This window comes from Jaculus jaculus, chromosome 17, assembly GCF_020740685.1.
Source record: "Jaculus jaculus isolate mJacJac1 chromosome 17, mJacJac1.mat.Y.cur, whole genome shotgun sequence".
Lineage (NCBI taxonomy): Eukaryota > Metazoa > Chordata > Mammalia > Rodentia > Dipodidae > Jaculus > Jaculus jaculus.
Window position 1 is genome coordinate 32108792 of NC_059118.1, and position 15962 is coordinate 32124753.

Below are 15962 nucleotides of genomic sequence, written 5' to 3' on the forward strand. Positions count from 1 at the left end.
AGTATTGGTGTCCACTTAATATATAATTCAAGTAATTTAACAAAAATGAGGTTCAGAAGAAGAGAACAGTTCTTAGTGGAAGCTGTGAAAGGCAAGTATTTAAGCTAGTCTGATAATTTCACGTTGTTCTTTTCTTTCACCAAGAATATATTCATGAAAAGATCCTGTTATTGAAAAGATGTTCCTTTGACAGTTGGTTCAGCACTTGAAATTTATTATCTTAACACCAGTTAATGCTTCCAAAGTTACTGGTCCAATTCCCCTTTCATGTTTATGTATAGAACATTAAATATTTGATAGAAGTGGAGACTGTGTTCTTGTCACAAAATTATTAAAAGAGTTACTAAACCAAATTTTCTATTTATCTTGCTTTTTCTAAATCATTTTAATCAGAGGATCCTTTTATGTGACATTTGACCATTTTTAGTGTTTAAAGGAATGAAGCTTGAATTAACTACTTGTCTAATAGCATAGAAGGGAAAAGAACCTTGTTATACTAGATTTGGCTTTGTAAACAGTTCAGTGAAATGATTTTAGATATACCCATGGAAACTCTGAAAGCTAAGATTTATGATAGATCCTAATAATAAAAAAGAATATTCTTGCCGGGCATGGTGGTGTATGCCTTTAATCCCAGCACTCGGAGGCAGAGGTAGGAGGATCGCTGTGAGTTCAAGGCCACCCTGAGACTACATAGTGAATTCCAGGTCAGCCTGAGCTAGAGTAAGACCCTACCTCAAAAAAAAAAAAAAAAAAGAATATTCTTAGGTACATCACAACACTTTTTTCCTGAACATACTTGTATTAAATGTGCTGATTGGAGTACATTTCTAAAAATAATGTGCTTGACCTGCTAGTATTTAATAGAAAAATATTAAAGCCATTAAATTCCTTAGTATTTCTCCATGTAAGTATCTTTAAATTTAATGGCCAGCTGAATAAATACAGTTGGATGTAAATGGTCTATAAGGTCTGTGTAACAGCAAAGTATAAAAACTTTGTTTCATATTTGAAGCAATCTTTGTAGATTCTCGTCAAGATTGCATTTCGTGTGCTACTAGTTTTCCACAACTTGGAAGATGTTAGGTAGAAGATAATGCATGAGCCCAGACACACACTACTCCAGGGACTTGATAACTTACTCTGTAATGGAGCATTAGAAGACAGGGTTCCTAGTGGTGGTTACCATGTAGTGCTTCAGTGTGAAAATCGCTAAGCTACCTTCCACCCTGACTGAATTTCTACAGTGTTTATCAAAGGGAGAGGGAAACTCATCAGTTGTAACTTTTTGGACTTAAGTTTTCATATGTGTTTAAATGGATGAAAAGTAAATCTGTCCTATTACCCCTACAGAAACCTTACCTCCTTGATATCATTGTTTTAACAAGATTAGTAAAAAAAAAAAAAAAAAAAAAAATACTTAACAAAATTATTTTTGGGCCAAACAAGTCTTTTGTTATATATATCAAAGTATTTGTGAATACTACCATCAATGTAAAATTTCAGTGTACTGATGTGATAAGAATCACACCCCTAAGTAGTTACAGTGAGGTGCATGCTTGCTAACTCTAGAATATACAGAATTTCTCTGTAAGTTCATTGTGTAGAGAGCGCCATATTCTAAACAGGCTAGAAAAGAGCTTTTTGTGTGCAAGCATAGTTTGCTTTTAAAAGAATCTTTCAGTTAAGGTTGACAGTAGACAGTTATGTAGATTGGAAACGAGGAAATATGTTCAGAGTTATGGATTTGTCCAATAAGTATAAATGCTTCAGTTAATTAAGTATTTGTAGACATTGTCTTTAATACAGATTCATATACTTTAAAAGAATCTTGATGTGATAGTGTTCTTCATTTTTACCAACGTTCATTGTAAACATATTTGTTTAGGTTTTACTGCCATCACTGCCACCAACCCCATTTGGCTCATTAAGACTCGGTTACAGCTCGATGCAAGGTAGGTGCTGCATTTGTTTTAGGTTGTTAGCTTGATTGGGTTGGTTTGAGTTTTGAGACGCAGTCTCACGCTGTAGTTCAGGTGGCTTGGAGTTCGCCATGTAGCCCAAGTTGGTCTTGAACTCAGAGTAATCCTCCTGCCTTAGCCTTCCAAGTGTTAAGAGTTATAGGCATGAGTCATCATGCCTTTTAAAACAAAATGAGTTAGAGGGAAATTTAACTAATACTTTTCTATAAATTTAAATCAGTAAAACTTCAGTGCCAAAAATCTCACCTTGTTTTCTCTTTTTTTTACTGTTGATTTTTGTTGGTTTTGCTACTTGTTTTTCATTTTGAAATGGGTCTGCCTCAGAAGCAAAATGATGTAATGGTTGATCATATGAGGTATTCCAAATGAGAAAATGTGGGCTTTTTAGGGGAGTTTAATATTAACCCAGCCCAAGAAGTGACACCCTGCTACATGGTGCTTATCACTGGCCTTCCTCACATGTTTACCTAGTCTAGACCGAATCTTTGCTGATCATTGCTCAAAACCAGTGGAAACCTGTATAAAAAACTCAGGCTGGGAGAAAGCACTCAGGTACTCTATTACCACTGACCTCAATAGTAAGGTTCATTCATTCAACAGAACTAAGTTGAGAAGGCCCTGCTGCATCCTAGAGATGTCCCAGGAATCAGTGAGGACTGATGGGGAAGTGCTTGTTTTGAGCCCATTTACCCAGGAATTTTATTCAGTCCAGTAAATTGTAAATCACAAATGTTCTGGGAACTGAAACAGGGCTAAAAATAGTGCAGCTTAGGGTCTTGCCATCTAGGTTGCTTTGGGCCTCAGAACAGAGAAGGAAGAAGAGGAAGAAAGATAATACTTTTTAGACAGAGATGATTCTCTCTAGTGTTTTATAATGATAGTACCTCTTGTAGGCTTTCAGTCTGACATACGTTCTGTAAACAGTGTATTTCCACTGTTTTTGTATTTGGGGAAGTAACTGTTTTATCCTATAGGCTGTGAATAAAACTGACCAAACAAATCATTACAGTTAATTATGCCATCTTCAATATATTTCCCACATATTGTCATGTTAAACTATATGCTATTTATAGGCTTGGAAAAAAATGTCTAGTTTTTTCATTTGGACCAGTTTTTTTCAATAAATCTTGAGTGTTGTAACCAGTCAAAATGTATTTCTTAAAGTTGAAGATCTGAAAAGTGATGGCAGTAAGGTTAAGTTAAAAACAACTAAAATTTTGTACTATAGTTAAGTATTTTTACAAACCCACAATTCTGTACACCTGAAAACATATCGTACGCCTTGTACTGTCGCACTTTGCGCAGCACTGAGGAGAATGCTGGGAAGATGCTGAATGCACTTGGCAGTAACTGCTGGGATTCGAGCCCTCTTCAGCAGGGCACTACCAGGTCCATTGCCATATGGAGTTGGGCTTAGTCACCAAGTCATGTTTTGGGAGAGGATCTGGGTAGAGTTGAAAGATACCCTCAGGTACACTTAAAGGTAGTCATGCTTCCTACTTTATGGTGTAGTGTCATAAGAAAAATTGCCTTTATTGTTTTGGTGTTGTCAAAAGCAAAAGAAATTTAATTTGATTAGAACTGGAATTAGAACAATGTAAGGCTCTTGTTTTTAATTTTGCTTTGGTATTTGTCTTGTGAGCATAGTGTTTCTAATGTCGTTTATTGTTTATCCCTCATACCTGAACCCCATTGAAGAGGACATGAAGCTGAAGAGGCAGTATGTGCATTGCATATTTCATTTATATCATTAAAGTCTTACAATAGAGCCTGGCATAGTAGTTAACGTCTTTAATCAATCCCAACACTCAGGAGTCTGGCCAGGAGTTGGAAGCCAGCTATGCTAGAGTGAGACCCTACCTCAGAAAAATAAATAAACAAAATCCTATGCTATTTAAATATCAGTAACATTTTCTCTGTCTGTCTTTTAGGAACCGTGGGGAAAAGCAAATGGGTGCTTTTGAATGTGTTCGTAAAGTATATCAAGCAGATGGACTGAGAGGGTTTTACAGGGGCATGTCTGCTTCATATGCCGGCATATCGGAGACTGTTATCCACTTTGTTATTTATGAAAGCATAAAGCAGAAACTCCTGGAATGGAAGACTGCTTCTGTGATAGACAGTGATGAAGAGTCTGTGAGGGAAGCATCCGACTTTGTGAGAATGATGTTAGCTGCTGCCACCTCAAAGACTTGTGCCACAACAGTAGCATATCCACATGGTAAGAGGAGTTGACTATCATAGAAGTACATTCTTTCTAGAATAAAAGTTTCACAGGATCCCAGTGTAACAACATGCTGCTCTTGGGAGTTTCAAACCTAGAAATGCTAGCATATAACCATTTCCTCGTATGTCCTCATTTTCAGATGAGGAACTGAGAAATGTATGTAAAGATAAGTAACTTGCCCAAGGTGACATAAGAAGTAGAAATGAAGTTTGAAGTAATTCCAAAGACCATGCTATTTTGTACTATTTTGTTAGCACATTAATAACTATTTTGTGTTTAAATTTTACACTATTTCTTGTTTCTTTAATGGTTTAAGAAATCACCTAAGAACTTGTCTGCCACGTGCTGAGGATTTTTGTTGTTTTATTAAGTGTAGTCATGCATCTTTGATTAGGGTTTTTTTTTTTTTTAAGGGTGGGTGGGATCTCACCCTAGCCCAGCCTGGCCTGGAATTCATTCTGTATTCTCTAGCTGGCCTTAAACAGTGATCCTCCTACCTCTGACTCCCAAGTGCTAGGATTAAAGGCATGTGCCACCATGCCTGGTGCTGTTTTCTTTTTTAAATGTTTTTTTATTTTTATTTATTTTTTTGAGAGCGACAGACAGAGGCAGAGAAAAAGAGAATGGGCGTGCCAGGGCCTCCAGCCACTGCAAACAAACTCCAGATGCATGCACCCGCTTGTGCATATGGCTGACGTGGGTCCTGGGGAATCAAGCCTCAAACTGGGATCCTTAGGCTTCTCAGGCAAGCATTTAACCGCTAAGCCATCTCTCCAGCCCCCGTTTTCTTTGTTAAACTTTTTTAAAGTGTCTGTACAATTGATAAACTAAATGGGCTTTCTTGTAAAGCCTGCCACCTGGGTTCAATTCACCAGTACCCATGTACACTAGATTTCATAAAGCTGGCACATGCATCTGGAGTTTGCAGTGGCAAAATGTTTTTTTTTTAATCTTTTCACAATTGTTATTAACATTTTCCATGATTATAAAAAATATCCCATGGTAATACCCTCCCCCCCCCCGCACTTTCAACTTTGAAATTCCATCCTCCATCATATTACCTTCCTATCTCAATCATTCTACTTACATATATACAATACCAACCTATTAAGTACCCTCCTCCATTTCTTTCTCTTCCCTTTATATCTCCTTTTTAATTTACTGGCCTCTGCTACTAAGTGTTTTCCTTCTCACGCAGAAGCCCAATCATCTGTAGCTAGGATCCACATATGAGGGAGAACATGTGGCGCTTGGCTTTCTGGGCCTGGGTTACCTCACCTAGTATAATCCTTTCCAGATCCATCCATTTTTCTGCAAATTTCATAACTTGATTTTTCTTTACCGCTGAGTAGAACTCCATTGTATAAATGTGCCACATCTTCGTTATCCACTTATCAGTTGAGGGACATCTAGGCTAGTTCCATTTCCCAGCTATTATAAATTGAGCAACAATAAACATGGTTGAGCACATACTTCTAAGGAAATGAGATGAATCCTTAGGATATATGCCTAGGAGTGCTATAGCTGGGTCATATGGTAGATCAATCTTTAGCTGTTTTAGGAACCTCCACACTGATTTCCACAATGGCTGGACCAGATTGCATTCTCACCAGCAGTGTAGAAGGGTTCTTTTTCCACATCCCCGCCAACATTTATGATCATTTGTTTTCATGATGATGGCCAATCTGACAGGAGTGAGGTGGAATCTCAATGTAGTTTTAATCTGCAGTTCCCTGATGACTAGTGAGGTAGAACATTTTTTTAGATGCTTGTATGCCATTCGTATTTCTTCCTTTGAGAACTCTTTATTTAGCTCCATAGTCCAGTTTTTGATTGGCTTGTTTGATTCCTTATTATTTAACTTTTTGGGTTCTTTGTATATCCTAGATATTAATCCTTTATCAGATGTATAGCTGGCGAAGATGTTTTTCCCATTCTGTAGGTTGCCTCTTTGCTTTATTCCCTGTGTCCTTTACAGTGCAAAATCTTTGTAATTTCATGAGGTCCCAGTGGTTAATCTGTGGTTTTATTGCCTGAGCAATTGGGGTTGTATTCAGAAAGTCTTTGCCAAGGCCAATATGTTGAAGGGTTTCCCTACTTTTTCCTCTAGCAGTTTCATTCAGGTCTGATGTTAAGGTCTTTAATCCATTTGGACCTAATGGATTGGACTTCATGGAGAGAGAGAAGAATCTATTTTCATCCTTCTACAATATAAAGTGACCTTCCTTATCTTTCTTGACTAACGTTGGACTGAGGTCTACCTTGTCAGATATTAGGATAGCAACCCCTGCTTGTTTTCTAGTCCCATTTGCTTGAAACACCGTTTTCCAACCTTTCACCCTAAGATAATGTCCATCTTTTATAGAAAGGTGAGTTTCTTGGAGACAACAAATTGTAGGATCCTGCTTTTTAACCCAGTCTGCAAACCTATGTCTTTTGGTTGGGGCATTGAGGCTGTTGATATTAAGAGATATTATTGAAAGATGTGTATTTATGTTTGCCTTTTTTTTTTTTTTTTTTTTTGTGGTTCCTGTTCTACCTTTGCTCTCTTGTGTTAACTAGTACTTGAGTATTGCTTGTTTTTTCCAGGTTCCTTATATGTGCGCTTTTCCTTTTCTTCAGCATGGAGGATTCTTTTATGTATTCTCTGTAGAGCTGGTTTTGTCTTCAAATACTCCTTTAACCTGATTTTGTCATGGAATGTCTTTATTTCTCCGTCTATTTAATGGATAGCTTTGCAGGATAAAGTAATCTTGGTTGACAGTTGTTATCTTTCAGAACTTGGAATACATCACTCCAAGCCCTTCTGGCTTTTAAAGTTTGGGTTGAATAATCTGCTGTAATCCTGATGAGCTTGCCTTTGTAGGTAACTTGATTTTTCTGTCTAACTGCTTTCAATATTTTTTCCTTGGTTTGTGTGTTTGGTAGTTTGATTATAATATGGCAAGGAGAGGTTCTTTCCAGGTTTTGTCTGGCTGGGGTTCTAACGGCTTCCTGTATCTGCATTGGCACCTCTTTCCCAATTTGGGGGAAGTTTTCTTCTATGATTTTGTTGAAGACGCCTACTATGCCTTTGGAGTGGAATTCTCCTTCTACTATGCCCTGAATTCTTATATTTGATCTTTTCATAGTGTCCCAAATGTCTTGAAATTCCCACTTACACGTATCTATAAGTTTGTCTTTCTCTTTGTTGGACTGTATTAGATCTGCTGCCTGGTCTTCTAGCTTAGATATTCTGTCCTCTCCTTCATCCATTCTACTGGTGAGATTTTCTACAGAGTTTTTTATTTCATTAACTGTGGTCTTCATTGCTAGTAATTCTGACTGGTTTTTCTTTATTATTTCTATTTCCTTATTTATGTCTTGTATTGCCTTCTTTATTTCATGAAACTGGTATCCTGCGTCTTCTTTGATTTCCTCTTTGACTCCTTTGATTTGTTCTCTGACTTCTTTTTTTTTTTTAAACTTTTTTTTTAAAATTTTTATTTATTTATTTGAGAGCGACAGACACAGAGAGAAAGACAGATAGAGGGAGAGAGACAGAATGGGCGCGCCAGGGCTTCCAGCCTCTGCAAACAAACTCCAGACGCGTGCGCCCCCTTGTGCATCTGGCTAACGTGGGACCTGGGGAACCGAGCCTCAAACCAGGGTCCTTAGGCTTCACAGGCAAGCACTTAACCGCTAAGCCATCTCTCCAGCCCTCTTCTCTGACTTCTTTGAACATATTTAAAATCATTCTTTTGAAATCTTTCTTAGGCATTTCCTCTAACTCGTTCTCACTGGAGGTCATTTCTGATGCATCAATACTTTTAGGTGGATGTATATTGTCTTGCTTTTTAGTGTTTCTTGTGTTATAATGTATGTATTTTTGCATCTTAAGTTAATGCTTGGATTTTCTAGCTAGCTGGGTATTCTTAGCTGTATCAATTGATCTGATGTTATATATCTTCAGGGTAGGAGCTTAAGATGTTAGGTGTGGCTCTTAACACTCTCAGAGTATCTAGAAAAGTGTTCCTAGGGGTTGGGTTTGCCTGCTATGGGAGTATTCAAGTAGGCTGAGTGGAATAAAATATAGGTAGGTTCTAAAGTTTAACTAAACACTGTACACATTCAATCAAAAACAGCACTGACAATGTATGTAACAGTTGGTATTATAACAACCAGATCCTCTATCAACAAAGAGGTTAAGATTTCTGGTCTGTTGAGGGATCCAAGTCAGCTTGTGACCAAGTGAGACCCTTCCCTGGTGCAGTCCTTTTTGGATGATTTTGGTCTCAGTTAAGTTGCTGGCTGGGTCATTGGGCCACTGTTCTGATTTCTGGAGCTGGGCACTGGCTTTTCCTGCGGGGCAAACTGAGCCTGGCAACTGTGGCCCTGCAGAATGGCACCCCCGCTGCTGGAACCGCTACTGCTGCTGCTAAAGTTGCCGCTGCTGGATCCACCACTGCTGCCTCTGAAGCTGCTGCCACTGCTGGATCTGCTGCCGCTGGGGCTGCTATTGTCAGTGCCGGAGCCGCTGATTTTGCTGCTGGCCTCTGCTCCTGCTTGGGTCCTGCTGTTGGTTAAGTTTGTGTTGCCATGCCCCAGGACCGCTGCTGTGTTCACTGGAGCTGGGCACAGGCAGTTGGGGAGGGGAGTAAGCCAATGCTGCTCTCGTTCTCTCACTGTTCCACGTGTTCTTCTACCTCGTGGTCTGCTCCTCTGTTGTTCACTGCTGCTCTCCCTTCACGTTTCTAGAGTTTGTGGAGAGCGCCAGTGTGAGTGGAAGCTCCCCACACCAGGCTTTTCCTGCAGCTCAAGCCAAGCCTGGCGGCTTTCTGGTGCGTCGCCACTGCTGCGGTCAGCGGACCTTCCGGGGCAGCTTTTGCCAGCCTGTGCGGGCTCTGGATCTCTTCTAGTTCTCTGCTGCCGTTTCAATTTCCTATATACCTCGCTTTTTAGTAAAAGTGTGTATTTTGCTGAGTTTTTTTGGTCCCCCCCACCCCACCCTAGGCTGCTTTGGCATGGTACCTACACCGCCATCTTAGCCGGAAGTCGCAAAATGTTTTTTTTTCTTCCAAATTTTTATTAACAATTTCCATGATTATATAAAATACCCCATGGTAATACCCTCCCTCCCCCCACTTTCCCTTTGAAACTCCATTCTCCATCATACTCCCTCCCCATCTCAATCAGTCTCTCTTTTAATTTTGATGTCATGATCTTTTCCTCCTCTTACTATGGTCTTATGCAGGTAGTGTTAGGCACCGTGAGGCCAGGGATATCCAGGCCATTTTGTGTCTGGAGGGAGCATGTTGTATGGAGTCCTACCCTTCCTTTGGCTCTTACATTCTTTCCACCACCTCTTTTCACATTAGACCCTGAGCCTTGAAAGGTGTGATAGAGAAATTGCAGTACTGAGTACTGCAGTCATTTCTTTCCATCACTGTGATACCTTCTGAATCATCCCAAGATCACTGCCATATGAAAAGAGAAGATTCTCTACAAAAAATGAGAGTAGCATTAATATAAGGGTATGGACATTAACAGAAGTGCTTACTTACTGGACAGTTTGGTAAGCATAGTATATACATTTAGCCAGACAACAGCAGACGTTACACGCCTAGGGCTCATGACTGTCCCTGTTTTAAGTTTTCAGTATCAGGGATGTATTCCCTCCCATGGATCAGGCCTCCAGTCCAATTAGAGGGCAGTTTGTTTCCCCCATAACAGACATGCCACTACTGTACCTGTTGGCTCATTTGGCAGGCCAAATATAAGGCTTGCAATGTCCACTGTTGGGTATCTTCACTGGCGATTTCTCTCTCTCATTGAACTGCATGTAGAATGGCCTCTTCCAGATTTCTGTCAGCTGGTCTACATGGAGGAGGTTATCAGCTCAGTTCCAGCAGGATTTTTCAGTGGCCTTGCAGCCCAAGTATATGGAGCCCAAGTATATTCAGCAGTAGGGTCTTACCATCTATTCCTGGTGGGAAACCAAGGGCCTCGGCAATGGCCTATAATGTTTTGGGGGCACCAGGGATCTCACTGGAAGATATCCCATCCCTGGCACTGAAAATTGTCTAGCAACAATCTATGGCTCCTGAGTGTTCCATTGTCCAAAAAAGTAGGATTCCATATGATTTATTTTTATCCTCTTAGATTTTGATTAACCCTACCTCCACCTTTCCTTTACTCAATCTCTTCCCCTGACCTCATTTTGGGCCTTTATACCCCATTAATCTATTCTTCTACTTACATACATACAATACCATCCTATTAAGTACCCCCCTCCCTTCCTTTCTCTTCCCTTTGTATCTCTTCTAGCTAACTGGCCTCTGCTACTGAGTTTTTTCCTTCTCACACAGAAGTCCAGTCATCTGTAGCTAGGATCCTCATATGAGAGAGAACATGTGGCACTTGGCTTTCTGGGCCTGGGTTATCTCACTTAGTATAATCTTTCCAGATCCATCCATTTTCCTGCAAATTTCATAACTTCATTTTTCTTTACTACTGGGTAGAACTCCATTGTATAAATGTGCCATATCTTCATTATCCACTCATCAGTTGAGGGACATCTGGGCTGGTTCCATTGTTTAAAAAAATTAATGAAAAACCACTGGATGTGGTAGCACATGTTGTTAATTCCAGCACTTGGGAAGCAGAGGTAGGTGGATCACTGTAAGTTTAAGTCCAGCCCAAGACTACACAGTGAAACGAAATAATAATTAGAAACCATAGATATGTTGACATTTCACTTCCTTGATTCTCGGACTGGACTTTACAACTAGTAGCTAGTATTTTAAACATTTTTAGCCCCTTTGCCCACCTAATGTTTTACATTATTCTATGCATACTAATGTGAATGTCTTAATTATTTTTTAATGTTTTTACTGTTAACAAAAGTATTTTCTTTTTGAAAATAAATTTGTGTGTGTGTGTGTGTGTGTGTGTGTGTGTGTGTGTGTGTATAATCTGCAAGCTGAGAGGAATAGAGAGACAAGAGAGTACAGGTACCAGGGCCTCCTGCCATTGCAAATGGAATCCAGATGCATATGCCACTTGTTCATCTGACTATATTTGGTACTGGGGGATCAAACCAAGCTGCTATGCTTTGCAAGCAAGGGCCTTTAACTACTGAGCCCTCTCCCTAGCTCTAAAAACATCTTGTCTGAAGTTGAGTGTGGTTATACTTGCGTATAATCTCAGCACTTGGGTGTAGCCAAGGCAAGGCAATTGCTTGAGTTCAAGGCCAGCTTGGACATTGTATGTACGTAGCAAGACTCTGTCTCAAGACACCAAAAGTTGTATTTGAATGTATCCTCTGTCTTCATCCTAGATATTGTATCTAGGATGTACTCCCTAATCTGCTATACAGCTGATGCTTTAGTGTACATGACTTTGGCTATATTAGAAATTTGGAGTTTCTATAATTGACTAGTTTCAGTAAGCTACACATTAAAATTCCCTGTCCTAAGCTTATACTTAGACTTAGGAGAGTAGAAAGATATCAGTAATGTTTAAGTAATTTTTTTTTTCCCTTTCCTAAACAGAAGTTGTAAGAACAAGACTACGTGAAGAAGGAACAAAATACAGATCATTTTTTCAGACACTGTCTTTGATTGTTCAAGAAGAGGGCTATGGGTCTCTCTACCGTGGTCTAACAACTCACCTGGTGAGACAGATTCCAAATACAGCCATTATGATGGCCACCTATGAATTGGTGGTCTACCTACTCAATGGATAGCACCATGGGCTGCTGTGCTACTGCAAGGGAAGACCAAAAGATCACAGAGGACCATGGAATGTCAGAGCCAGCATGGTGGACAGAAGAAAAGTAGCTTGGGAACATGCTTCAGTGAAGTTTGGTTGTAGGAATAAGGTGACTGTACCACATTACCTAGGTTTTCAGTAATGTGAGCAAGCTCTGGGCAACCTCTAAGGAAATGCTTTTAGAAGCATTCCTTTCTCAAAATTGCCATTTTCTCTACCATGTTGACCAGATGTGGTTGTATTTTATTAATTTATGGCATTCAGAATATAGTGTTTATTCCATGAGCATTTTTCAGTCTTTTAAATGAAGCCATCCGTGGTTATATACTGTACTGTAATTATCCAAAGATAATATTGACAGTTAAAATTTCTATCACCTGGCTTTTCCTGTAATATACTATAAAATAATAGCAATGGTAATATCCTTGGTATATTTTCCCATTTTCTTGAGAGAACCTGGCACAATATTTTAAATTTAACTACATGGTATAAGTAGTCACTGTTTTTGACAACCAGTTGTTGCAGTGTGTCTAAATACCTGTATATTTTCAACATTAAAATGTTTTGGTTTCCTCAACTAACAAGTCTTAATGTGGACTTTTAACATACCAAATACACATTGTTAAGAATTTGAGTCTATAAAATAAACTAGTAAAATGCTGATGGTTGGCCTTTCGGTGACTTGAACATGTCCCTCATAGTCTTCTCTACTTTATGATAATAAATGAGTGAATGCAATTTTGTTTACTAGTTATGAAACTTGATTATCGTATTTCTCATAACTAAGTATCATTTACTTAAAGTGGAAAAATCTGCTTTGAGTTATTTCCAGATCTGTGTAGATTACACTTATTTTGTAGAGAAAGTGGTAATTTTCAGTTTTGCCCTTAACAGTGTCTTCTAAAAGTGACATTAATATCTAGGAAATGTTAACATAGAAGAAGGGCCTCTGCTATCTGATTCAGCAAATCTTAGTTGACTTAGAGTCAGTAAATGAATAAGCTGCATTTGACAAGTGTATTTGTCCTGATTTCCTAAATGGTATCTGCTGTCACCAGCAAACATCTGCCCTCTTACATTGCCCCATCTATGATAGAAAGTCAGGCCAATTTGGGTTATATTAGCAGGATACAGTTTTTAAATTTTGCTATTGAGTCAGCTGCACCTTTTAATACCTTAAATGTATTACATGTATGGTCTCTGTAAATGTTTGCTGTAACACTATCAGGAAACGGGTGTTGCTATGCCCGTATATGAAACTTCTGCAGTTAAACTCGTGTGGTACTCATTTCAGTATACCTTAACTTTACAGTTTGTGCAATGGCTTTACCTTATGAATTATTCTACATGAGTGCACTTTGTGGCCTTTTGGGGGGAAGTAGGGAGTTAGGAGAGAATTCATGTTAAGATTGTTTTTTTCATTGTCATGTATTGGGCAGAAACCATGTTTGTAACATTTTTCTGGGTTTTAAACAGACTGTTTTGGAGATCTGACATTATCTTCAAGCATTCTGTGTACCATGTAGTGCCACAGCATTGTGGAAAAGTCACATGCCATTGAAACTTTCTTTGCTGTCACCAATGAAGTGTTATGCTTTCTTAAGTTTCTCCACCTTGACTTCCTTGTAATCAACAATAACTGGATGTTTTTGAGGTGCTCAGTTGGAATTAAACATATTCCAATCTATTTGGAGACCAAAGGCAAATTCAGTTTTCTTACCTTTGGAATTAATTAATATGAATTACAGCTTGGACATTTATTGTGAGGAATATACCAAAAATAAATGCACAAGTCCCCCACACGGATTTTTTTTTTTAACTGAAGGCTATAGAGAAGGTCTCGGTCTATCCTGTTTGCCTTTGCAGGTGCCATTTTTACTGCCTAGTACAGTGCCATTTGCTTTGTGACGAGCCATAGGTCGTAGTCATGTTGAATGTAGTACACCTTCTCCCTCATCTTACTGATCAGCACCCACAAATGAAGAAAGGTAGGAGAACCAGCAGTAAGGAGCATCTTATTACTTGGTTGTAGCCAGGTCATAACAAGTGTCCTTCAAGCGTGAACTGTATTCTTCTGTTTGCATTTAACAAAGAACACTTACATTGACCTTCAGTGCTTTTTTTTCTGCTTCCTCAATTATGTGTATGTGTACTGGAAGGAAAAGAGTTTTTAAGAGTTGTAGAATTTATTTGTAAAGCAGCAGCTAAACGGGACAGTGAAGTCTTTTTCTGTCCTGCCATCCCCGCACACAAATTTTGCATAGTTTACTTTATGACAGAGATGATCCCAAAAAGAAAACCACATATAAAACTATAAAGTTTGCCTCTAAAATATTTCTTTGGGAATTTTCTGAAATCAATTCTAATGTTCAAAAAGACATGCCTGGTCAGTATTGGGCCTTTTTTTAAACTGTGATTTATATCATTTGACATTTTGAATTTTTCTTACCAAGAGGTAGTGTTGACCTTGGCATGTAGTTTTGTTTGTATTTTTGTTACAGCGTCGTCTCAGAAAATTGTGTTGAACTTCTGTAGGCTTAAGGAGGAGCTGCTGGAGGTCTCCCCCTCATAGAGCAGCAGCTGGAACTCTGCCTTCTGGGGCCCAGACACACTTTCCTAAATTTGAAAGTTTGAATTGCAGAATTGCCAACCCTGTGGTAGTGGGATACCATGCAGTCCTTTAAGTTCCTGGAAGAAAGAAACCACCACTTGGGGGGAAGCACCCCTAAAGGTCCTATGTTTTGTTTGGCCTTTTGAGTTTTTGAAGCCGGGTCTCTCATAGCCCAGGATGACCATGAACTCCTGCCTCTGCCTGCTGGGTGGTGGGATTACAGATGCACCCCTCCACACCCATCCAAACCCCTGTATTGAGTCTCATCATGTAACCTGACGAGACTAGAGGGGCCCATATTGGTTGGGAAGTTAAACCATGCTAGAATCGGTAGGTCATTTAACCTGTCTACAAACCCTGATGCTGCTGAGCAGTAGCGTTATGTTAAGACAAGCTCGGTTTGGGGTGTTCAAAATGATGTTTACTCTTTACTGAAGTCTAAATATTTCGGCCTTTATAGGTTTTCTTTTTAATCATCAAGAAATAGTGATTTAAATTTAAAGAATTCAAGTGGTAAAAGTGGATCTATTCCTTCCACTTCCAAGAATTCTCTTTGTGCCTCTTGTTTACACGTCTCTGTCCAAACTGTTCGGAGTGTGGGGACCCCAGTGGGCTGACCATGCAATCAGCTGTTGTATCCTGTGATGTTGATCATGACTTTTAACATTCCTAAGACAGATGGTTCTGATTTAAATAAAAAGGAATTTTAATGGCTTTCTGCCCCTCTGCTCCATCATATTTCCTATTAGCCTGTACCGTGATTTTTATGCTGAAATTGAAAATTCTAGTTCTCAGTTTTTATGCTAATAAACTGAATGTACCCCAGTGTATGTGAACTCAACCAGTCATAGCTAAGGCGTCAACTTAAACTTTTGCCCATTCATGTGAGTTTTGCTGTTCTTGCATTTTTGTACATGGCTGTAAATTATGTGCATTTATTCTGTATTTATGTTAACTAGCTGACTTTTACTTGAATTGTTAAAATGCAAAAAATTAAAATATGCTTATGAAAATAATGTATTTTTTTAAGTCTGATATTATTTTGACCTGGTAAGGATAAAATCACATTGTATTGAGATTATACATACATACACACACACACACACACATACATACATACATACATACATACATACATACATACATAAAAAGTGCATTGTGACTTTTTTTGAGGTAGGGTCTCAGTCTAGCCCAGGCTAACCTGAAACTCACTCTGTAGTCCCAGGCTGGCCTCACAGTCACATCTGTCCTATCTCTGCCTTCTGAGAGCTGGAATTAAAAACGTGTGCCACATGCCAAGCCTGCATTGTCACTTTTAATTTTAGGCTCAGTTATTCACTCAACAAACTTTAGTGATACCTTTTACCTGTTAGACATAATGGTAGTTGTT

The 15962-nt window shown here is 39.0% G+C and overlaps 1 protein-coding gene across 1 annotated transcript in view; it reads left to right on the forward strand.

The window, feature by feature from the left end:
* The window catches only part of Slc25a36 (solute carrier family 25 member 36), a 43351-nt gene extending 27759 nt beyond the window's left edge, over window positions 1-15592 (forward strand). The window contains exons 5-7 of the mRNA XM_045136260.1: window positions 1889-1955; window positions 3914-4203; window positions 11742-15592. Coding sequence (XP_044992195.1) covers window positions 1889-1955; window positions 3914-4203; window positions 11742-11935 — 551 coding nt within the window. The 3' untranslated portion in view covers window positions 11936-15592. The remainder of the gene's footprint in view (window positions 1-1888; window positions 1956-3913; window positions 4204-11741) is intronic.
* Window positions 15593-15962: the final 370 nt, after the last annotated feature.